This window comes from Topomyia yanbarensis, chromosome 2 (genome assembly GCF_030247195.1).
Source record: "Topomyia yanbarensis strain Yona2022 chromosome 2, ASM3024719v1, whole genome shotgun sequence".
Taxonomy (NCBI): domain Eukaryota; kingdom Metazoa; phylum Arthropoda; class Insecta; order Diptera; family Culicidae; genus Topomyia; species Topomyia yanbarensis.
In genome coordinates this window covers 88,913,691-88,936,454 of record NC_080671.1, presented here as the reverse complement: position 1 = coordinate 88,936,454, position 22,764 = coordinate 88,913,691, and the positions used below count along the sequence as shown (strand labels likewise).

General features: G+C 39.6%; 1 protein-coding gene across 1 annotated transcript; it reads right to left on the bottom strand.

The window, feature by feature from the left end:
* Nucleotides 1-302: 302 nt before the first annotated feature.
* LOC131679577 (uncharacterized) lies at nt 303-3,405 on the bottom strand. The gene is made up of 2 exons (XM_058960314.1): nt 3,255-3,405; nt 303-2,809 (listed from the first exon to the last, which is right to left on the bottom strand). Exons 1-2 carry the CDS (start codon nt 3,403-3,405, stop codon nt 303-305), a joined length of 2,658 nt encoding a protein of 885 aa, XP_058816297.1.
* Nucleotides 3,406-22,764: the final 19,359 nt, after the last annotated feature.

Below are 22,764 nucleotides of genomic sequence, written 5' to 3'. Positions count from 1 at the left end.
TAGAGGTGGCTGAGTAGCAGTGCAGATGAGAGCTCTATGCGAGGTAAGCAAATCTTTTTCTGCTTCTTACTATCACCAAGAGGTGCTATCTTTGACTTCGATGTGAAAAGTCGAACGGAGATATCGCCAGTAGCGGACACGGTACGTAAGTAGATGCAAGCACCGTAAACCTTTTCTGAGGCATCGCAAAACCCATGCATTTCGATGACTGTCGGAAACGGCACAGAAACAACCCATCGGGGAACAGTGAGGTCTTCTAATGCTGCTAGTTCCGTCCTGAACTGCAGCCAGCGTCGTTGGAGTTAATCTTCTAGAGGTTCGTCCCACGAATTTTGGTTCCTCCACAATTCCTGCATGAAGACCTTGGCTAGAACGATTACGGGTCCAACGAGTCCTAAAGGATCGTAGAGCCGAGCAGCATCGGACAGGGCGATTCGTTCCGTGATAATGGTCCCTTCATTCCACGTTGGGACTTGAAATCCGAACATGTCGGAAGCAGGCTCCCACTTGAGCCCTAAGGTTTTTACAGTAGGAGATGTATCCAAGTCGAGTACGGTGCGTTCATCATGACGATCGGCTGGAATGTGTGCCAAGATTTCTTGGCTATTGGACGACCATTTTCGTAGACTAAACCCAGCAGATTGAAGCAATTGTAGGAGTTCCGTGCATAAAATCTTTCCTTCTTCGATTGTGTCGGTGCCACTGATCATGTCGTCCATATAGAAATCATTTGCAATTACTTGTGCAGCAGTAGGATGCGATGATTGGCCCAGTTTAGAAAGCTGTTGCAGACATTTCGTCGCCAGGTATGGTGCAGCTGAGGTGCCGTAGTTCACTGTCATCAACTCGTAGATCTGTATTGGTTCGGACGGTTCGTTTCTCCAGAGAATTCGCTGGAGTGGCTGATCGGACGAATGGACTAACACTTGCCGGTACATTTTTTCCACGTCCGAAATAATGGCATACCGGGGCATCCGAAAACGCAATATTATTGAGACAAGATCTTCCTGCACCACCGGACCCACCATCAATGCATCGTTCAGTGAAATGCCAGTGTCGGTCGTACACGGTGCATCAAATACAACACGTAGCTTGGTGGTGAGACTATCAGGACGCACGACGCAAAGATGTGGGAGATAGTAGGACGGGGACGTGAGGATTTGTGACTCGATTACTTCTTGCATATGTTTTAGGTTGCGGTACTCGTTGATGAATGCCGCATACGCTGACCGAAGTAGTGGATTGGCTTGTAGACGACGTTCCAGGGAAAGAAAACGGCGTTTGGCAATTTCATACGAGTTTCCTAGTAGTGGCATAACGGATGGCTTCTTTGGGAGAACTACAACGAACCGACCGGTAGCGTCTCTGCTCGTAGTTGCAGCGAAGTGTGCCTCACAGACTGTTTCTTCGACGGACATGATGCTCGAAGACTGGCAAGATTCTAGCTCCCAAAACTTTGCTAGTTGGTCGTCCAACGGTTCTGTACTACATACATTGACGAGGCTTGGAGTCGATTGATAAGATTGCTGGATTCCTACTCTTCCGGACACTACCCAACCCAGGGTAGTTTGCTGCAACACCGGCTTTCCTGGGCCTAACCGGATTAGTCCTTCGAGGAGAAGATCGTAGTAAATCTCCATTCCTATGATCATATCAACATATGCCGGTTCATGGAATTTAGGATCAGCAAGAACAATGTCATTAGGCCAAACCCACTCAGAGATATCAACGGCGTTGTTGGGAAGTTCGCGAGTGATTTCCTCCAGAATTTGGAACTTAAGATCTGCACTGAACTCAGTATAGTGTGACTGAATACGAGCTACGATTGAGTGTGTAGATAGGATAGTGGCCTTGCCAATACCCCCAATAACGTGATGGTCCTTGACCTTTCGAACAGTTAAACGCTGCACGAAGCGTTCAGAAACAACGTTGAGCTGCGATGCGGGATCAAGTAGAACTCTAGCCCATAAGAAGTATCCAGTGGGATCGAAAACTTTCACTAACGCTGTCTGCAGTAGGACAGTCGATGGAATCTGACGAACATTGGCAACCAAGGAGGTGGAGCAATGGCTGAGCGATGACGATGTTGATGGGACTTGAACGTCGGTAGGAACAGTTGGCGAGGAAGTCTGATTCGAAACATTAGTCGTGTTTCGATTGTTCTGAGTTTGGGACTGAGTTTGATCAGAGATGAGCGAACTAGAAGCCGATTTGGATGCTTGGCTTAGATTGGGACTACGATTGTTAGTTTGTTGGTGTAACATAGTGTGGTGTTTTTGTCCACAAACACGACACGCACTGGATGAACAGTTCTTGATTTGGTGATCTGGTGAGAGGCAATTAATACATAGTGCCTTTCTCTTCACTAACTCGTACCTTTGCTGGATTGGCGAATTTCTAAAAGCTTCACATTTGAATGGCGAATGAGCCGACTGCTTACAGAATGGACAGGGCCTTGGTGCTGAACTGGTAACGGAATGTATGCTACTGAACCTTGACTTCTGTGGCCGGATGGGCTCCGACCGTGAAGGATCGGTGGTACGAGATTTTCCTGGCGCGATCGATTGCAAAACTGTGCTATGACGTCGTAAAAACTCGTTTAGATTATTGTACTCGGGTGCCTCCGTGGACTGGTTGTAATTTTCCCACTGCTTCAACGTGGACGAGTCGAGACGCGAACAAACCATGTGAGCCAGTAGGATGCTCCAACCCTCAATGTCTATCCTCATCTTCTCGATCATCCTCAGATTACGTTCGAAATCGTCTATCAGCTTAACGAGGGAATCGTAGCATTCTCGTCTGACTGGTTCTACAGAGAAAAGCGAATCGAGATATGTTTTGACCACCAGCTTTTTATTGTCGAACGGCGTTTCAGCAAGTCCCAGGCCACGGTATAATTTGCTGAAGTAATTTCAATTGATTCGACAACTCGTTTCGCTTCCTTCGAAAGTGATGCGACCAGGTAAGAAAACTTATCGATATCCGACAGCTGTGGATTGGAATCGATCAAGCTTTTAAAGCCAGCCACTCTGTAAGGGATCCATCAAACGAAGGTAGTTTGACTTCAGGGAGTTTGATTCTTGAACTAAACTGGTCAGGATTGTTCGTAGGAGCAAGTACTATTGGATTCTCTAATGGAGGATTGGCAGTGCGTTCGGCAGCAAGAAGAAAACTTTTCACCCTCACATAATTCATCTCAAACTCATCGCGTGCTTTACGGCTGGCATCTGACTTGATCCCAGTTTCGAGCATACTTGCACCTTCTTCGGCACCAGCTAACGAAGTATCATCAAGGTCTTGCCCATCTTCCTCTAAAAGATCCATCTGCAAACGATTGCTTTGGAATTTTTCAAACGTCTTTTCTAACCTTTCTCGCCACACCGCAAGTTGATCCTTGTCCCGCATCATGTTATAATTTTGAACAAATTCTAATAAATTTCGCATAGTATCTAAGCAAAAGCGCTCCTGCTTGCATAACGATCTCAATGTAGGCGCCATGCTGCTATTTGGTCACTACACGAACCGGAATTCAAAATTGAGATTTTACTCGCCAGAAAAGAGCGAAAATTTGACCGAGTATGATAGCAAGGAATAATGCCAGCAATAATTTATATCCTTCACCACGTGTTAGTTACTATCATCAATCATCCAATCACATGCTCAAGTCTCAAAACTCATCGAACCGCAAATCTCAAAATTACTGCTAAATCCGTCTATCAATTGGGTTACTGCTTCAACTCGCTTTCTACTTACAATTGATCAGAGCGCGTGGGTACGCTGTCCACCTCGCGGGCACTCCTATTGTCCCACTGTCCTTTGTACACGACTTCTTTGTCCAGTCGACCCAAGCCAAGCCAACTCGTCACCACGCGGTCGATGCAACTCAAGCCACGCCGATGCACACTCACTTGTGCCTTGCAATAACGCGCACTTTTATTTTTCCGAACTAAGCGGGTAGCACTTTTTAATTTCTTTGAACTGTTTGCTTTAGGATTTTAGATCACTGAATTGTCCACTTCTTTGCCATTAAGACAGTACCGCACAGTCGCCTATTGTCTTCGGTAGTTCGCTTTCGACACGTGCGAAACTGAATTTATTCGACCCGCGATATCGTTTTGAACGATTTGAAACTTGTACGTAATTTCGCACTTTGGCGAACTGATTTCAACTTTATCACTAGACCGCCAATAAGACCTTCGCATCCGGCTCGAAGGACCACTTTGTGTTGGATTTCGAACTAAGAATTGGTCGATCTAAGTGTCAGGAACAACTATTAATTTATTTGCTCTGCTTCCTATCAGAATGATACAGAGGTTTGATGCGAAGATATAGGTAGGAAATCTGCCACGCATGTATCTCGGGCACACATTGCACACATTTGAAAACGTCGATGTAGCACAATTATATTTGAACAAACGCACTGCAAATGAGTTAATGTGAATGTAATGCAATTGTGTGTATTGTGAAAATGGGACAAACCGCTTACCTTATCCTACCCACTCGGGGTAACAGTATGACGCCGGATTTGTTTTAGACTGATTACTATACATTTTCCTTCTTAATATGACTAACTCAAATTATCGGGGCGATTGAGGATGATTTTACAACACACTGGGCCCAAAAGAAAGACAAATTGTCGTTTCCTCTGCCTGAGTAAGGTACACATTCCGGACAAACAATATACCAAATAGAAACACCGATGGAAGTGTTGTTCGTTATGTCTGCATGCGTCCGTTTGATGCAGTCCTCCACATAACTGAAACGGTTCAGGTGTCAACTGCGTGTGGTTATTGTACAAACCAATGATTCTAAGCATTTTCTTGCAAATGTAACTATCTTTAGTAGCTAGAATGGCTTATTACTGGAAGACACAGTCCCAACTGATTTTGTTCCAACAATATGAGGACAATCGACCGTTCTGAGACTTTGTGTTTCAGGCACTCCTTACGGTATCCTGCTCAAAGGAAAACAAATGGTCGCTCCTTACACGATACGACACTCTGAAGACGCCGTAGACGAGCAAATTATCCCACACAAAGGGACACTAAAACGTTCTACGCCCAATTTAGTGCGGAATTTATGCCAAATTGAAAACCCCAAACCGGGCGGCAGCGTTCTTCTAGTTCATCCTACACGTAGTAGGTACCTACCATCTCGTGCGTCTCCGTTTATTTGTCTGGGACAAGGCTGCTCCCGGGGAGACGAGACTGGAAAATGAGCATCCAGTTACATGTATGTTTATTGCCGGCTTGTCTGTTTTTACAATTTTCCGTTCCACATCCTTCCACCCGCTTGTCGCAGTTATAGCAGAGAAACATAATGCAGCATATCGTCATGCAATTGTGTGATGGTATGCCCGACTACAACAACATATCTAACTATTCGGGGCGATTATGGGAGACCCCACTTCAACAGGGAAGAACATTTGATAGGGCAGATTCGAGCGATGGCAGATGATGTAGAATTTCATGCTCTTGTTCGGTCGGTCATTATGTTGGCTAACAAGTCCTTTATATTCAGGGATGGAGTATTGCGTTGAGCAGAGTTGCAAGCTTTTGCAGGAGTTCGTATTTCCCGGCTTTTATGATTATTTAGTGGTGCTTAGCGTAGGTAATTTTGATTTTAGCCAAGTTCAAACTATATCTGTACGATAGATTCATTTATCTCACATGATCATAGCTCTAGTAGAAGAACCAAGGCTAACTCCATTCCAGGCTTAGACAACACATGTATCTTACGCAAATAATGTAGCAACATGTCAAATCTGTTCTCGTGTAGCACTCTTCGAATTATATTAGTTACGTAATTTGTGGTACGACTGCGTCTCATCAGAATCCGACACTAACTTAGTGACAGGCCTAAGCTAGCGCAGGATTGAAGCTAGCTCCAAAAAACGGCACAATTTATGTTCCTGAGCAAACCCCTAGTCAAGCGTGATGTCCCGCAGTCAATCCGGCGCTAGGTTAGTCCTATCACTAAGTTAGTGTCGGATTCTGATGAGACGAAATCGAAACGCAAATTTCGTAAGTAATTTAGTTATAGGTTTGCGCTCTTCATGCGCAAAGGGGGAGTTAAGCAATTTTCTCCTTAATGGAGAATAATAGTTTTTACCAAAATTGGTCTCTACTAAGGAGAAATATAGCAGAGTGAATTGCATTGGCTTACTAAACCAAACCAAATGTTTCGATTTGATTAGTTCTCATCAGCTTAAAATGAACTCCTTTTCATGCGAGACATCACGCTAGGGATTTTTTTTTCAAGTACACGAATTGTGTCTCCGTTTTTTGGAGCTAGCGTCAATACGGAACTAGCTTAATCCTGTCACTAAGTTAGTGTCGGATTCTGATGAGACGAAGTCGCAACGCAAATTCCATAACTAATTAAGCTATAACAATAAAATTGCACAAGTCATGTATGGTGATGCCATATGATATCACGCGCGTGGTATGGGCCAATAAAAAGCTGTCGTTAGACCCTGCTGCAACCTAACTGTGACAACTGTGCATTTCATAAAACTCACAATTAACTTCAACATTTCGAGAAAAACTTACAAAATTAGAAAAGTGACGAATATCAAAAAACCACTTCAGGCTCTAGGCACGACATGTCCCACAAGGTACTGAGAAGTTTTATTAACTTTAGGGAAATTTGTAAAATTTCGAGACATTTTTCGAACATCAAAGAAGATTTTAGGCGATTTTGAAGGGTTATATCTAGAGTGATGATAAAACGGTTTTTGATGAACGATCTTCAAACATTATGTTTATGTTTATTACCTTCACCACCAGGCCCGTTGGCCCCAATGGTGGTTTCTTAAACTAATTACATTTTAAAATTGCCAACATTTTCGCTTTTATCGCATTCCGCGTCCGGTTGAAGTCAAAAGCTGTCGCCACACTGTTAAAAATTCGCTGTAACAGCGTTCTGGCAACCATAGTTGGTTCTCCTGAACGGAACTCGCAGAAGAGAGTTATTACGTAGAGCTCGAACGCGAGCTTGAAGATCCAGACGTCCGAGGATTGTAGGGCAATCCACTCTGGCAGGGAGTAAGTCCGAGACGAACAAGGCTCGAGAGCAGTCCCTCCGAATGCTGAGAGTATCGAGGTGTATTAGCTGGCAACGGTTTTCATAGCTCGGCAGCTGAAATCTTTTTCGCCATGGGATATGCCGAAGGTCGAAGCGTATGAATCTGCGTTGAACAGCCTCGATTCTGTCAATCCCGTTCTGGTAGTACGGATTCCAAATAGCCGAACAATATTCTAAAGTTGAGCGAACCAACGCACAGTAAAGCGATTTAAGACAATATACGTCCCTGAAGTTTTTCGCTATTCGGAAGATGAACCCAAGCTGTCGTGATGCCTTATCCACGATGTATGAAGTATGTGGTTTGAATGTTAGTGCCGAATCCACGATGACTCCGAGATCTTTGATGTGAGAGTGTCTTGGAATACTCGAGCCGAAGAAATGATAGTTAAACTGAGTCGGATGGCGTTTCCACGTGAACGTAACGATTGAGCATTTGTTCGGGTTTAAAACCATCCTGTTTTGATAACACCACGTACAAAAGCTGTCCAGTTCCCTCTGAAGAAGCTCGGCATCGGTTTTATTCCGTATTTGTTGATAAATTTTCATGTCGTCGGCGAAAGAAAGGCGAAAGACTCCTTGTAATGTGAAATTGACGTCATTAAAGTAGAGGAGGAATATTACTGGACCGAGATGGCTTCCTTGTGGCATGCCGGATGTAGCGAAGAATGGTGCAGATAGACAGTTCTTAATGCTGGTTTGACGTTGCCTTCCATCGAGGTAGGAACGAAACCAGCGCAGAAGTTGTACATGAATGCCGAGTTTGTCCAGCTTCGCTATTGCGATATCATGATTGATTTTGTCGAAGGCCGCAGATAGATCCATGTAAATAGCATCGGTTTGTAATCCGTCGGCGAATCCATCCATTACATATTTTGTGAACGAGAGCAGGTTTGTTGTTGTCGAGCGTCTAGGCATGAAACCGTGTTGGTCATCTGCAATGTAGTGTTTGCAGTGAAAGAAAATAGGATCTAACACAACCAGCTGGAACAGTTTTGATACGGGACTTAAACACGAGATTCCCCGATAATTGTCAATGTTCGATTTGTTTCCTTTTTTATGAACTGGAAACATGTGCGCTGCTTTCCAGCAAGAAGGGAATGTACCAGTAGTGAGTGACAGCTCGAAGACTCGCCGAAGTGGTTCATGAAGCCCGCTGATGCACTTTTTGACAAAAATCGAGGGAACACCATCTGGACCTGGGGAACAAGATGCTTTCAGTTTGGCATTTGCTGCAAGAATGGCAGCATTATCGACACAAATTCAGTTGATGGTTCGTCCTAGAGAAGAAGTTAAATTGTCGGAAGCAGCGACTTGTTGTGGTGGAAGGCGCTCGTTGGAAAAAACGCTTGAAAATTTGTCGGAGAACAGTTGGTAAATTTCTTTAGTGTCGGTGCCTAAAACTCCATTAAACGACATACAAGATGGTAAACCGGATTCTTTTCGCTGCTCGTTAACATACTTCCAGAACGACTTGGGCTTGGATTTCAGTTGACGTTCGACGTTTCACTGGTGCCTAAAAAAGGCGCGTCTGCTTTGCTGTTTGTATTCGTGGTTGAGTTGAAAGTAATGATTTCGTAATGCAAGTGTCTTATGCTTCGAGAATTTTTTAAATGCAGGTGGTTTGGCAGATTTTAAACGTCTAAGGACGGTTGATTGCCAGGGAGGGTGTTCATCGGTACTAATTGTTCGTTTAGGCACATGGCGGTCGATAAGATAGTTAAGAATACTAGAAAATGTCATCGCTGCTTCGTTCGCGTCGTCATTGTTAAGATTTTCGTCCCAGTTTATATCCAACAGCGTGCTAACAATACTGTCGTAGTCAGCGTTTTTAAAATCGTAGACGATAGAGCTTGAGACGAATACAAGATGTAGTGGGGGATGATGACGCACCTACTTGGCTAAAGCAGTCGGTGCAGTGCAGCAGTACGGAGCGTAGTCCCGGGCACCAACAAAGCAGAGGTCCAATGTGCGTCCAATCTCGTTGGTGACATTATTAATTTGCCGAAGAGTTGCACTGCTGTAGTTGTCCAAAATACAACTGGCATTGTTAATAAGCGCAGATTTTTCGATATCCAATCGTAGAAAACATTACTTGCCTGGCACTACGACAAGCCAGGTAAGTTGAAGTCGCCCAGTATAACAATATCATCAGACGGGCGGCGATCGAGGCGATAAAAGAAACGGAGGAAAGATGTACATCGATTAGGAATCACGAATTCTGTCAGGTGGAAAATACACAACACACAGGAACAGATTGCGATCGGCAAGTTTCACTGATATCCACACTTGCGGCGATAAGCACACCACCGCCTGATGTCTTGTGGCTGTTGAGGGCATTGCGGTCACAGCGGTAAACATCGAATGTTGAACCAAACACCTGGCGAGACAGAGTACGGTTGTCGAGCCACGTCTCGGTTAAGGCGATAACGTCGTAACAGCAACCCGTGGTCGCGAGCAAATAGCTGTCCGTTGATGAATTTAGGCCACCAACATTCTGGTAGTAAACCTCGATGTTGTTGAAGGACGGATCAGGTACAGCAGAGAGCGAAGCCATGTTGCCTTGTAGGAAGATCCTTTCGTCAATCCCACGAACAGTATCGGAACGGTTCACGGTCGCTTGGTCGACTGTGGTGAGGGATTCGAGGCATCCCGAATCAACTGCGTCGTGCCACAAAATACGACTGTCGTCGTCGTCGAGAGAAATGATTGGCATCTGATAACAAGATGTCGGAGCAAAAGGCAAAAAACTGGAAGCGAAGAATGCATCAGCGCTTGAAGTGTTCGGAACAGATGTTTATTTGCCATTTGCGGCAGGTCAGAAGACTCTTTCACCCATCCCACACACAGGACCGGGACGACTGATGATCGCTGGCTGCAAGTGCTCGACTGTGGCGGAGGGATCAAGGGCTTCCATAATGCCAACTGCGGTGCGTCCCAGTATGCGTTGAAACCCGATGGTGTAATGCGGAGAGCTGGAACGGGGTGGTTGCAGCTTGCGGCGAGAGTCGTACGATGAGCTAGAAGCGTGAATCGGTTCAACCGTTGTATCGTTACAATTTGAATAATACTTGCCGAGAAAGGCAGCTTGGAAGACCCTTTCTCCACCAACACATACAGGACCGGGTCGACTGCTGAAGCTGGCGGCAAGGGCTTGACTATAGCGGGGGGGATCGAGGGCTTCCATAGTACCAACTGCGTTGCATCCCAGTATGCGATCGGCATCGATACTCCTTCGCAAGGGCGGTGTAGCTTGGTATAGTGACATGGCCAATCGTTGCGGAGTCTTCTGCAGGACCATTGATGGGCCGGGTTGCATTAGAGAAGTACATGCTTCTTCTGGAGGCGTAGGAAAATCAGTCGGCGGGCTCCAAATGTTCTGGGTACGGCTGTCTTCAAATTCCCTGAACAGTATGCCTTGCGGCCATGTGTCAGGGTTAATAGCTACATCACGGTACTTTGGGTGAACTCCAACATTGAAGGATATGAAGTTCAAAGTACTGACGTCTATGCCTTTTTTAACAAGCGGAATAACCTTTATCTCCTCGTTACAATTTAGTCGTTCTTTAGACATTTTACGACAGTCTCTTTGCTAACGCTAGGATGAAAGCGGGAAAGATACATCCAGAGCAACGGCGCGGGAGGTGAAACCGTAACAATGTTGCTATTATCGATTAGCTTTCGACCACCAACAAGAATATTGCTCGGATCAGGGCCATCCTCGCGATGACGTTTCTGAGGTGGTCGAGAGGTACCGGAGTTTGGCCGGACTAGAGTAGATGTTGAAAACTTTCTAGCGAGGCGCAAAATTTGCTGGTTATTTTTGGATAACTCGGCCTTTAGTTCAGCACAGACGTTGTCCGTTTTCTCAGCGATAACACATCCAAGTGAAGGACTCCATTTTCAACCATCCTGTTTGATGGAAACCATAACATTCTAAGATTAAGTACTCGGTGATAGGACAGTTTATCACTAATGGGGTGATGAATTTAGTGATAAATATTATTTTTGTAAAGTTTCATTCAATCTTAAACATAAAAAGTAATATTTTAATATTAATATTAATTTTCGTAATTCGATAGTACGTACGTTTCGATAGTATGTACACTAAACGAAGCGAAAGTTGACGCACTTTCGAGGTATACTTGTATAAAGATTTCGCTTTCTTTTCACTTTTCTGTGTTATCCTAATACGTAGCACGACTTGATTGAATGACGACTTCTAAGGGACCGTTCATCAACCACGTAGACCCACAATTTGACCTCTATAATGAAAAAAAAGATTATCTAAATTATTTTATTCGATTAGCTCAGTGGTTTTCAACCGGGGGTGAATTCACCCCCAGGGGTACATTATACTATTGTAGGGGCTGAATTGGCCGGGATAAATTTCATCTTGTTATCCTAACATTCCCGTCGAATATTATTGTCTTTATATATTTTTTCAGTGTTTCAAAAGTTGAGATGCTTACTGAGCGTGCTCAGGAACAGGGTTCTAGTTGAAAAATTTTGGCCGGGAAATGATTGTAAGCAATTTTTTGAAAAGGGTACATCAATATTCGGAAAGGGGTACACGGAACGAAAATGGTTGAAAACCACTGGATTGAGAGGGTCTTCTACTCTCATGGTTTCAATAAATCGATTTTTTTTTGTTTAATTTCAATCTATATGTATATGAGAATACGCCACAGAAACGATTTAGTGAAAATCATATTCCTTGGCATGTTTCTAGGAACTGAAAGGTACCCATCTCTGGCCGTTTCCGAGATACCAAGCGCGGCGCACCATGATGGCGCTTGTCTATGGAAAAATCATTGTTTAAAGAATTCACCGGTCCATTCTTGACGGTTTATGTAGGGGAACTGGGGGTAAGCCCGACACCCTGGGTAAGCCCGACACCCCACGACTTTTCCCAGATATCAAATTTTAAATCATACAATAATGACAGGATATTATTAGTACGATTATTTTAGGCATTTCGATACACATCGATGCCATATGGATTCATTAAACGTCAACGAAAAAAACAAAACAAGCGAAAGCAAAGTTGATGCGCTTTTGGATGTTATTTTTAGTTGATACATTTTAAGGTTTTAATAACACAAAAGTATTGAAAATTACCAGTTTTTGTGTCACACATTCTATTCTACTCTCCATATCGTTATTTGTGTGTATTGAAGATAAGTTTGAGTATTTCAATACTGTTAATTGAGCATTTAACAAAAATGTGCGCTGTTGGGGTAAGACCGACAGTTTTTGGGTGGGGTAAGACCGACACGGTGTTTAGATGAATGGGTTCGTTTGTGATTCAATACAAACCACTGGGTATATTTGTTGTGTTCAATTATACTATAATTACGTCATGTTAATAATTGAAATACACGGAAACTATGTTTTTTTTGCATTTATTTATCAGTATTATCTCAAGCCGACCAAAAAAATTAGGAATTAAATTGAACGTGATTCATAGTTATATTACAAAAAGAAATGAAAAGTATAATCTAATATGAGATTTTGTAATAATATTGATGAAAAATTTTCATTGACCGTCGGATTATTGATCAACAGTGTGCCGAAAAATCACAACACGAACCGGATAGCTTACTACGAAGCGTGCGTCACTTCTAAGTGAATGAGTCCTAGTAACAGCGTATATAATCTGCTTGCAAAACAGCTCTTCTTCGTTATAATGGCTATACAAGTGGCAATAAAACTCGAAAGAATTACTTGAGAAAACCCGTACCATAATATAAACCATGCGTTAAACAATATTTATTCATAACACCACGCATTCGAATGTTCTTCCTCTTGTTACGCGATTAAACTACAGAAAGCGTGCGTTTGCATCACACATACTCATATACACATATTTGCACTTTATCACACATACACAATACATTTTTAATGGAAAAAATTGGACAAAAAGAAAGTTCAAAAGGGGGTCGCTCTTGCCCCTTTGGGGTGTCGGTCTTACCCGCAGCGTTTTTAAAATGTCAATTTTCTCCATTTTTTGGCAACCAATAATTTTTAATGAATTCAATTTTTTGAAACGCTGAAAAAATTATATTTTGTTAAGAACCACCTAAACAAGGATTATGCACAGAATATACAATTTTAGGAGCTTTGTGGATTTTTAGAAAAAATATTGCGCTTAAGGTGTCGGACTTGCCCCGCGGTCCCCTATATGTGAGCATCTGTGAATGGTTTCTTGTTTTTTTTGGACGAGAAAATCGTACGAAAAAAAATGCGCCGGTCATGTTGAGAAGCGTATGGGAACGAGATTACGAAAAATGAAGAAAGAAAACAAAGGTATCGGTGGGAAAGAAAAGGGAAAGTTGACGGACAAATTAATTGGCGAGCTAACAAAATGTTGTCGGCTGACGATTCGGAGAAACTGAAGTTCTGTAGAACATATGCGAAATGTATTCTGGGCTTTCCTCGAAAACTGGTCGTTATCGAACGAAAATCACCAATACTCAAAGTGTTCAGGAAAGTTGGTGCAAGTGGCACAACCCGAAGCAAAAGGAACTTTAGAAACTTTCGAACATGTCAGGATCTACGAAAGTCTATCACCTAATGATTTATTAGAAAAATGCTTAGGAACTCACACCCAAAAGGTCAAGGAGTCTCTGAATAGTGGTTCCTTAGCGCCAAAACACATGCACAAATTGTGGCAGGCAGGTGGTCAATATTGTGATTTATTTGGCAATCAGTATCTTCAACCAAGGATTTTCATCGATATTACAAGATATGGAGGTGATGGGAATTACCCTGGGGATTGAAGCTGAAAGATGTGCTACTCGACTCAACGGTGAACGTATCGCTCGCTCTGAATGCAAAGCGGGTGTCGCGGCAAAACAGACCCGAATACAACAGAGGGTGCAAAATGTGGACAACCAGGAGCATTTTCGTTATGAGAAAGGTGAGCTCTACGGCTCCGGTATAGCAGATTAACTAGTGTTAGCAACACAGTCCAGCAATTACATTACGGTACAGCAGAAACACGATTAGCCCCTTGGATGCAGAGATGCCAGATTTGCAGACAAGTCTGTGAATTCGCAGACTTTTAATTTAAGCTGCAGATTTTTTCGATGACGCAGATGATTGCAGATTTTTTAGTTTGGTTGCAGATATTTACAGATTTTTGAATATAAAGGCTTTTGGTTACACTAGCTTTCCTGACATTTTTTGTTCTTCCCAGACTTTTAAAATTATTATTGCAGACATTTGAAAAAAATACCTGGAATCTCTGCTTGGATGATCAGTACATGCAAAACTTCAAACTAGTAAAACGTCTTATATGACACCTACATGAGACAGAGTCAGAAGTGCGAGGCAAACGTGATTAGAAGCAGTAGTAGTTCAGTTGATTAAAAACCTTCATTTTTCATCAGTTTCGGATTAAAAATAAAATTATTGTAAGTAATTTGAATTATATCTAAACACACCTAGGTATAAATTAAAATGTTAAATACAGATACGATCAGAATACACAATAGCACTGTTTCGGTAGGACGAATTACACACGAAGAAGACTTTTACTGTAAGTAACCTAAAAATTAGAACATAGAGAAGAACTCACAACGAATTAAAATTTCAGCTTAAAGCTTACTCCAACAATAAACCCAAGTTTGCTAAAAGGCGAAGTCCGAACCGTCCTTCGTTACCGTAACAACTAGTAAGGTACTACAATCGAGTTATACACCGTACTTTATCTTTAAACGCGTTAAAAGCGTTTTCCCGAAAGTGTAGTGTTTTTGTAGCGATCAAGTAAGACTTTTCATAGAAGTACTGATCCGATTTCAATAATTTTTCTTCAATTGTTCATGATACACACCGCTATGTTTAGTCAAGAGGGGTTTGCAAAATGTCAATTTGTTCCATTTCAATAGGCTAAAAAATATCGAAAATATTGGAAATTTTCCCAAATCGTTACATAACTTTTACAAATTATAAAACAAAAGAAATCCCTCTCGTTTAAACGTAGCCAACGTGACTATGATTGTAAAAAATATGAGTTTTCTGATTATAGATTACCCAATTTGCCACATCTTTACTTAAGCGAGACCAATGCAGTTTCAACATCAACGTCTTTAATGGAGTTTCAAGGTCGCGAGGGATTATTCTTTTCGTCTTCAAAAGTAAAATTGAAAATTGAACACATGTATCTTCAAAATAAAAAAAAAAGTTTCAAAATCCATTGAGTAGATGATTTGCATTTTATTCCCAGAAAAGTGCTCAATTTAAGGCCTCGCGAGTAGAAGACTTCCTTAAAATTTCATGCGAGAAAGTTTTTAATTTGAAAAAAAATCTGCCATTTTCAACCAAATTTGATCATAAATAGGTCGTTGGTTGCGGAATTAAATGTTATCCCTAGATTTCTATTTAAACAAAGACGCTTTCTAATAAAAATCCAGAACAATTTTCATATTTTTAATAAAAAAATCGCAAAATAATGGGTACTTTCATATTGTTGTCAAAAAACCGCATAGTAATTTTAACGCATAGCATACCGTTGGAAAGGTCATTTCTTCTTCTTTCCAAAATACTTGGATAATTTGAAATCTGTTAAAGAATGACCACGAAAAAAAAATTTCGTTATGAAAATCCTGGAAAAATTTTTTTTTGCTATAAATCAAGATTTGGAGGGCATATTAAAAGTGATTTTGTGATGTATTTAACCAGAGCTATAACCTTAAACAGAGCACTTTAAAAGTACATTCATTTTTTTTATTTTGTAGTATCGTGCTATTATCAAAATGGACGGATTCACAACTTCTGGAAGGCACCACAGCTAGTAAATTGCTTGGGCAGTATTTGACTGATCCGATTAGATTTTAAGTATTCTAATCGTATAAAATTAGTTGAGGAATCTTCGTTTCGACTTCGTCTCATCAGAATCCGACAATAACTTAGTGACAGGACTAACGTATAAAAGATCAACCAACCAAAAATAAAATTAATAAAATGGAAATGCTATGCGGACTTTATTCAAGAATTCCTTTGTTTAAACGGCAAATGTTTTACTTTATCAACAGGTCAATGGAATGTTTGAAAACTTTATTGGCACCTGGCATCACTGTATTTTTATCTATTGCAAATTTAATCGGATCGGAAGTCTAAATTCATGCCTCTTCTTTGTGGGGTGCGGGCGTAGAAGAAGAAGCTAAACGTTTCCAATTGCTTGCGCCCGGAACTACAGACGAAGTGGGGTTTGTGTTCAGTAGAAGGATGTGGGAAACAGGGACTAAAGCTAGACGAGCGGAAACAGGAATGTTCTTGTTTATTAAAAGATATTAAATAAAATTTTAATGATGCCTGTTACGGAGTTTCTTGGAAGGTTCGTGTGTTATTTCGACATGACGTTACGGTGAATATAGCGAGAAGAAAAGGAGGGGTTGCTCGTTCGTGTGTGGACTTGCTTGTTCCAAGTAAGACATCATTCGTAGCCGTGGAATATGTTTACAGTTTGAAATCCAGAGAATCCTCCCATTTGATTCGACGGCAGTTAACTTTCGAATTGAAAACGGCAATGGAGGCGCATGGTTACGCGAATCGAACATAAAATGTAATAAATTCGTTGAACACATGTAAAGAAAAATCAAATCTTCGATTAAATGTTTATTTCCCCCAAGACAATTCAAAAATGGAAATTTATTGCCACTCGATTGACGGGGCAAGCAACGATAAGGAAACCCCGTCACTCGAGCCGGCAAGTTGGATGCATTTCTTTTGTCGTAAAACAAAAGGGCAACGAGTTCGAGCAGCCACTTTCAAACCCATAAATAAATTCAATAAAATATTTATAACATCAAGCTGCTCTCGCACTCACTGGTCGGTTTTTGTCACCGGATGGAACTGTCGGTTCTGCGACCCGAATCGATATCCTTTGTGCATTTCTATTCCGACAATATGTTGAGTGCGGGAAATTGTAGAAGGCAGCCACACTCACAGATCCCTTATCGAAATTCGATTCAATGATTTCGTCGTTTTCCCCCGTTCGTGAACTCCGGCTGACCGCTGTCCCCTGGTCGATAGGTCGCTAGTTCGATGCCGCTGATGCAATGCGATTCCTTCAACTCAACAAGCAACTCAAGATGTCAGTTTCTACCCTCCGGTAGCAGCCAGCATTACCGGCACGGATATTTCCCAAGCTGGGAAATGTGTCCCGTTGGACCGTATGCAGTTAGGGAGGATTTTTATTACAGGGAATGGTTCAGGTGGTTATCCAGTTGATTAGAAACTGTTTGTTGGCAATTTACGACAAACGAATTTTACCCACTAACCATTTTTTCTAAACAAGTAGTGTAGTAATATTGCGTATTTTATAATAAATACTCATGATTGTATTACGCATGGTAACCCTATAGCGAACGACCTCCCTTTCCACAGCTCCCATCCTCTAAACTAACGAGATTGTTCACAAGCCCAGACAAAGACTGCTATTGCACCGTTTCCATGTCCATCCCCCCTTGATTTTTCGATCCAACTTCATCCTACTGCTTGGACCGGTCTCTCGTTATAAATTATTAATTGTCTCTTGATTTTTTAAACATCCTCCTGCAGTTTGATTTCATGATGTTGACTTTTCATCCCTGTTAGAACCGGATCGGGACATGAGAGGTCTGTGCGCTGGTTTTCACCCGTAATGTACATGCACAGACTGACTGGTTGGAAATTGTTTCGCTCAGCACTTCATTTTTCCTCCCATAACACAAGCTAACACGTATGTATCGCACAACATGGTCGTCGAGGGTTTGCTTTCCCAGCTGGACTAACAAGTCAAGTAGGTACATGGTGAAGTGCATCAGCCATCAGGACACATGTTGAATGCAGCATCCGAGCTCAGGTCTCTTGATTGAAATAAACTACAAGACATGGTGGTGACTTTTTCACATTTACGAACTATGTATACGCATTCCAAGGGTGATCGCAGCTCCAAGTCTGCAGTCATTTCGATGTCGGACAGCGTTTGCAGCCACTCCTGTATTCAGTTCCTACCTACCCACAAACACATAGCTACACATCCAAGCTCGTCTAGCTGACATTTATGCAGTCATTCAGTGCAATCGTTTTAATCCTCTCCTCAACTGCACCTGCACCGGGCACAGATATACACCGCTCAAGTCTCTTGGGGGAAAAGCTAAAGACCAGAAAATAGCCTCATTCAGTGGCTACAGAGCTGCTCCCGGGTGTGTTGCAATTTCCATCCAACCGAGCTATGCGATGAGTAGAGAAACTCATATCACATGCATTGATGTTTCTGCTACCGACTGGCTGAACCTCTACTTCGAGAGCTCTCGAAGAACACTTTTGACGCTTGTCAGATTTGCATTGGCAAGAGTTTTGACGCTTTTGCAGAGAGACAATCTAATTTCGTCTATTTATAGCAATTGTGTGTTGGCTTTTGAAGAAGGGTCATGACCATACCACAACTGAAGCTGATACACGAATGAATCAAGCATGTTTTATTGTGTGTCTTTTCAGTTCACGAAACATGTTCCGTGAGTTGGAATGAAAATTTGTTTCAATTGTCAGATGTTCACAAGAACAAGTCCCTTGATTTCCTTGACATAGAATGGAATAGTTTTATGGGGAATGATCGATCATATTGTATAAAGCAGAACGTTTTCGAAATTCGCCGTACTCTGTGTGGGCCAATAAGAGATAAGTTTCGTGCTGACGGCTATAACATTTTTTGAAATTTGGTCACTGAACATTAGAACGTTAGAATATTATAGAATATATTTCCTTTGTAAAAATAATGTTGGATTTTTCAGGTTTTATTTAGATTAACGCGCTCCAATCGGTTACTTTGAACGGCATTTTATGGTATCAAAATTTGTAAAACGTTTTTGCCTTTCTCATACTAAGAAAGATTTCAAAAATCGACTTTCCAACTCAAACCCGGAAGGCTGAGTGTCATATACCATTCGATTCAGTTCGTTGAGATCGCAAAATGTTACTCAACTTTCTTAAAGGTGGCTGAACCGATTGCCACACACTTCATTTCAGATGAACGGTATAACGCTCCCATAAGCTGCTATTGAATTTACAAAAGTCCACTATTAATTGGATTTGAGTAGATATTACTCAAAATTTGGAAAAGTCAACATTTAAATGGATATGAGTAGAAGTTACTAGAATTCAATTAAATGTGGGTTTTTCCAAATTTTGAGTATTATCTACTCAAATCCAATTAATAGTGAACTTTTCCAAATTTTGAGTAATATCTACTCATTTTCAATTAATTGTGGGCTTTTCCAAAATTTGAGTAATATCTACTCAATCCAATTAAATGTGAACTTTTCCAAATTTTGAGTATTATCTACTCAAATCCAATTAAAAGTGAACTTTTACAAATTTCGAGTATTATCTACTAAAATCCAATTAAAAGTGGACTTTTCTAAATTTTGAGTAATATCTACTCATTTTCAATTAAATGTGGACTTTTCGAAATTTTGAGTAATAGAGTCTAGTCAAATCCAATTAAATGTGGACTTTTCCAAATTTTGAGTAATATCTACTCAAATCCAATTAAATGTAGACTTTTCCAAATTTCGAGTATTATCTACTCAAATCCAATTAAATGTCGACTTTTCCAAATTTGGAGTAATATCTACTCTACTGTTCCAAATTTTGAGTAATATCTACTCTTAAATGTTTAATTAAATGTGGACTTTTCCAAATTTTGAGTAATATCTACTCATATCCGATTAAAAGTGGACTTTTCCAAATTTTGTGTAACTTCTACTCATTTACAATAAAATGTGGACTTTTCCAAATTTTGAGCGATATCTACTCAAATCCAATTAAATGTAGACTATTCCAAATTTTGAGTAACTTCTACTCATAATAATTTCCAATTTCCAATTTCCAATTTCCAATTTCTAATTTCCAATTTCCAATTTCCAATTTCCAATTTCCAATTTCCAATTTCCAATTTCCAATTTCCAATTTCCAATTTCCAATTTCCAATTTCCAATTTCCAATTTCCAATTTGCAATTTCCAATTTCCAATTTCCAATTTCCAATTTCCAATTTCCAATTTCCAATTTCCAATTTCCAATTTCCAATTTCCAATTTCCAATTTCCAATTTCCAATTTCCAATTTCCAATTTCCAATTTCCAATTTCCAATTTCCAATTTCCAATTTCCAATTAAAACTAGACTTTTTCAAATTTTCAATGAAATGTGCACTTTTCCAAATTTTGAGTAATATCTACTCAAATCCAATTAAAAGTAAATTTTTCCAAATTTTGAGTAATATCTACTCAAATCCAATTAAGTGTAGACTTTTCCAAATTTTTAGTAATATCTACTAAAATCCAATTAAAAGTGAACTTTTACAAATTTCGAGTATTATCTACTAAAATCCAATTAAAAGTGGACTTTTCTAAATTTTGAGTAATATCTACTCATTTTCAACTAAATGTGGACTTTTCGAAATTTTGAGTAATAGAGTCTAGTCAAATCCAATTAAATGTGGACTTTTCCAAATTTTGAGTAATATCTACTCAAATCCAATTAAATGTAAACTTTTCCAAATTTCGAGTATTATCTACTCAAATACAATTAAATGTAGACTATTCCAAATTTTGAGTAACTTCTACTCATAATAATTTCCAATTTCCAATTTCCAATTTCCAATTTCCAATTTCCAATTCCCAATTTCCAATTTCCAATTTCCAATTTCGATTTTCGATTTTCGATTTTCGATTTTCGATTTTCGATTTTCGATTTTCGATTTTCGATTTTCGATTTTCGATTTTCGATTTTCGATTTTCGATTTTCGATTTTCGATTTTCGATTTTCGATTTTCGATTTTCGATTTTCGATTTTCGATTTTCGACTTTCGATTTTCGATTTTCGATTTTCGATTTTCGATTTTCGATTTTCGATTTTCGATTTTCGATTTTCGATTTTCGATTTTCGATTTTCGATTTTCGATTTTCGATTTTCGATTTTCGATTTTCGATTTTCGATTTTCGATTTTCGATTTTCGATTTTCGATTTTCGATTTTCGATTTTCGATTTTCGATTTTCGATTTTCGATTTTCGATTTTCGATTTTCGATTTTCGATTTTCGATTTTCGATTTTCGATTTTCGATTTTCGATTTTCGATTTTCGATTTTCGATTTTCGATTTTCGATTTTCGATTTTCGATTTTCGATTTTCGATTTTCGATTTTCGATTTTCGATTTTCGATTTTCGATTTTCGATTTTCGATTTTCGATTTTCGATTTTCGATTTTCGATTTTCGATTTTCGATTTTCGATTTTCGATTTTCGATTTTCGATTTTCGATTTTCGATTTTCGATTTTCGATTTTCGATTTTCGATTTTCGATTTTCGATTTTCGATTTTCGATTTTCGATTTTCGATTTTCGATTTTCGATTTTCGATTTTCGATTTTCGATTTTCGATTTTCGATTTTCGATTTTCGATTTTCGATTTTCGATTTTCGATTTTCGATTTTCGATTTTCGATTTTCGATTTTCGATTTTCGATTTTCGATTTTCGATTTTCGATTTTCGATTTTCGATTTTCGATTTTCGATTTTCGATTTTCGATTTTCGATTTTCGATTTTCGATTTTCGATTTTCGATTTTCGATTTTCGATTTTCGATTTTCGATTTTCGATTTTCGATTTTCGATTTTCGATTTTCGATTTTCGATTTTCGATTTTCGATTTTCGATTTTCGATTTTCGATTTTCGATTTTCGATTTTCGATTTTCGATTTTCGATTTTCGATTTTCGATTTTCGATTTTCGATTTTCGATTTTCGATTTTCGATTTTCGATTTTCGATTTTCGATTTTCGATTTTCGATTTTCGATTTTCGATTTTCGATTTTCGATTTTCGATTTTCGATTTTCGATTTTCGATTTTCGATTTTCGATTTTCGATTTTCGATTTTCGATTTTCGATTTTCGATTTTCGATTTTCGATTTTCGATTTTCGATTTTCGATTTTCGATTTTCGATTTTCGATTTTCGATTTTCGATTTTCGATTTTCGATTTTCGATTTTCGATTTTCGATTTTCGATTTTCGATTTTCGATTTTCGATTTTCGATTTTCGATTTTCGATTTTCGATTTTCGATTTTCGATTTTCGATTTTCGATTTTCGATTTTCGATTTTCGATTTTCGATTTTCGATTTTCGATTTTCGATTTTCGATTTTCGATTTTCGATTTTCGATTTTCGATTTTCGATTTTCGATTTTCGATTTTCGATTTTCGATTTTCGATTTTCGATTTTCGATTTTCGATTTTCGATTTTCGATTTTCGATTTTCGATTTTCGATTTTCGATTTTCGATTTTCGATTTTCGATTTTCGATTTTCGATTTTCGATTTTCGATTTTCGATTTTCGATTTTCGATTTTCGATTTTCGATTTTCGATTTTCGATTTTCGATTTTCGATTTTCGATTTTCGATTTTCGATTTTCGATTTTCGATTTTCGATTTTCGATTTTCGATTTTCGATTTTCGATTTTCGATTTTCGATTTTCGATTTTCGATTTTCGATTTTCGATTTTCGATTTTCGATTTTCGATTTTCGATTTTCGATTTTCGATTTTCGATTTTCGATTTTCGATTTTCGATTTTCGATTTTCGATTTTCGATTTTCGATTTTCGATTTTCGATTTTCGATTTTCGATTTTCGATTTTCGATT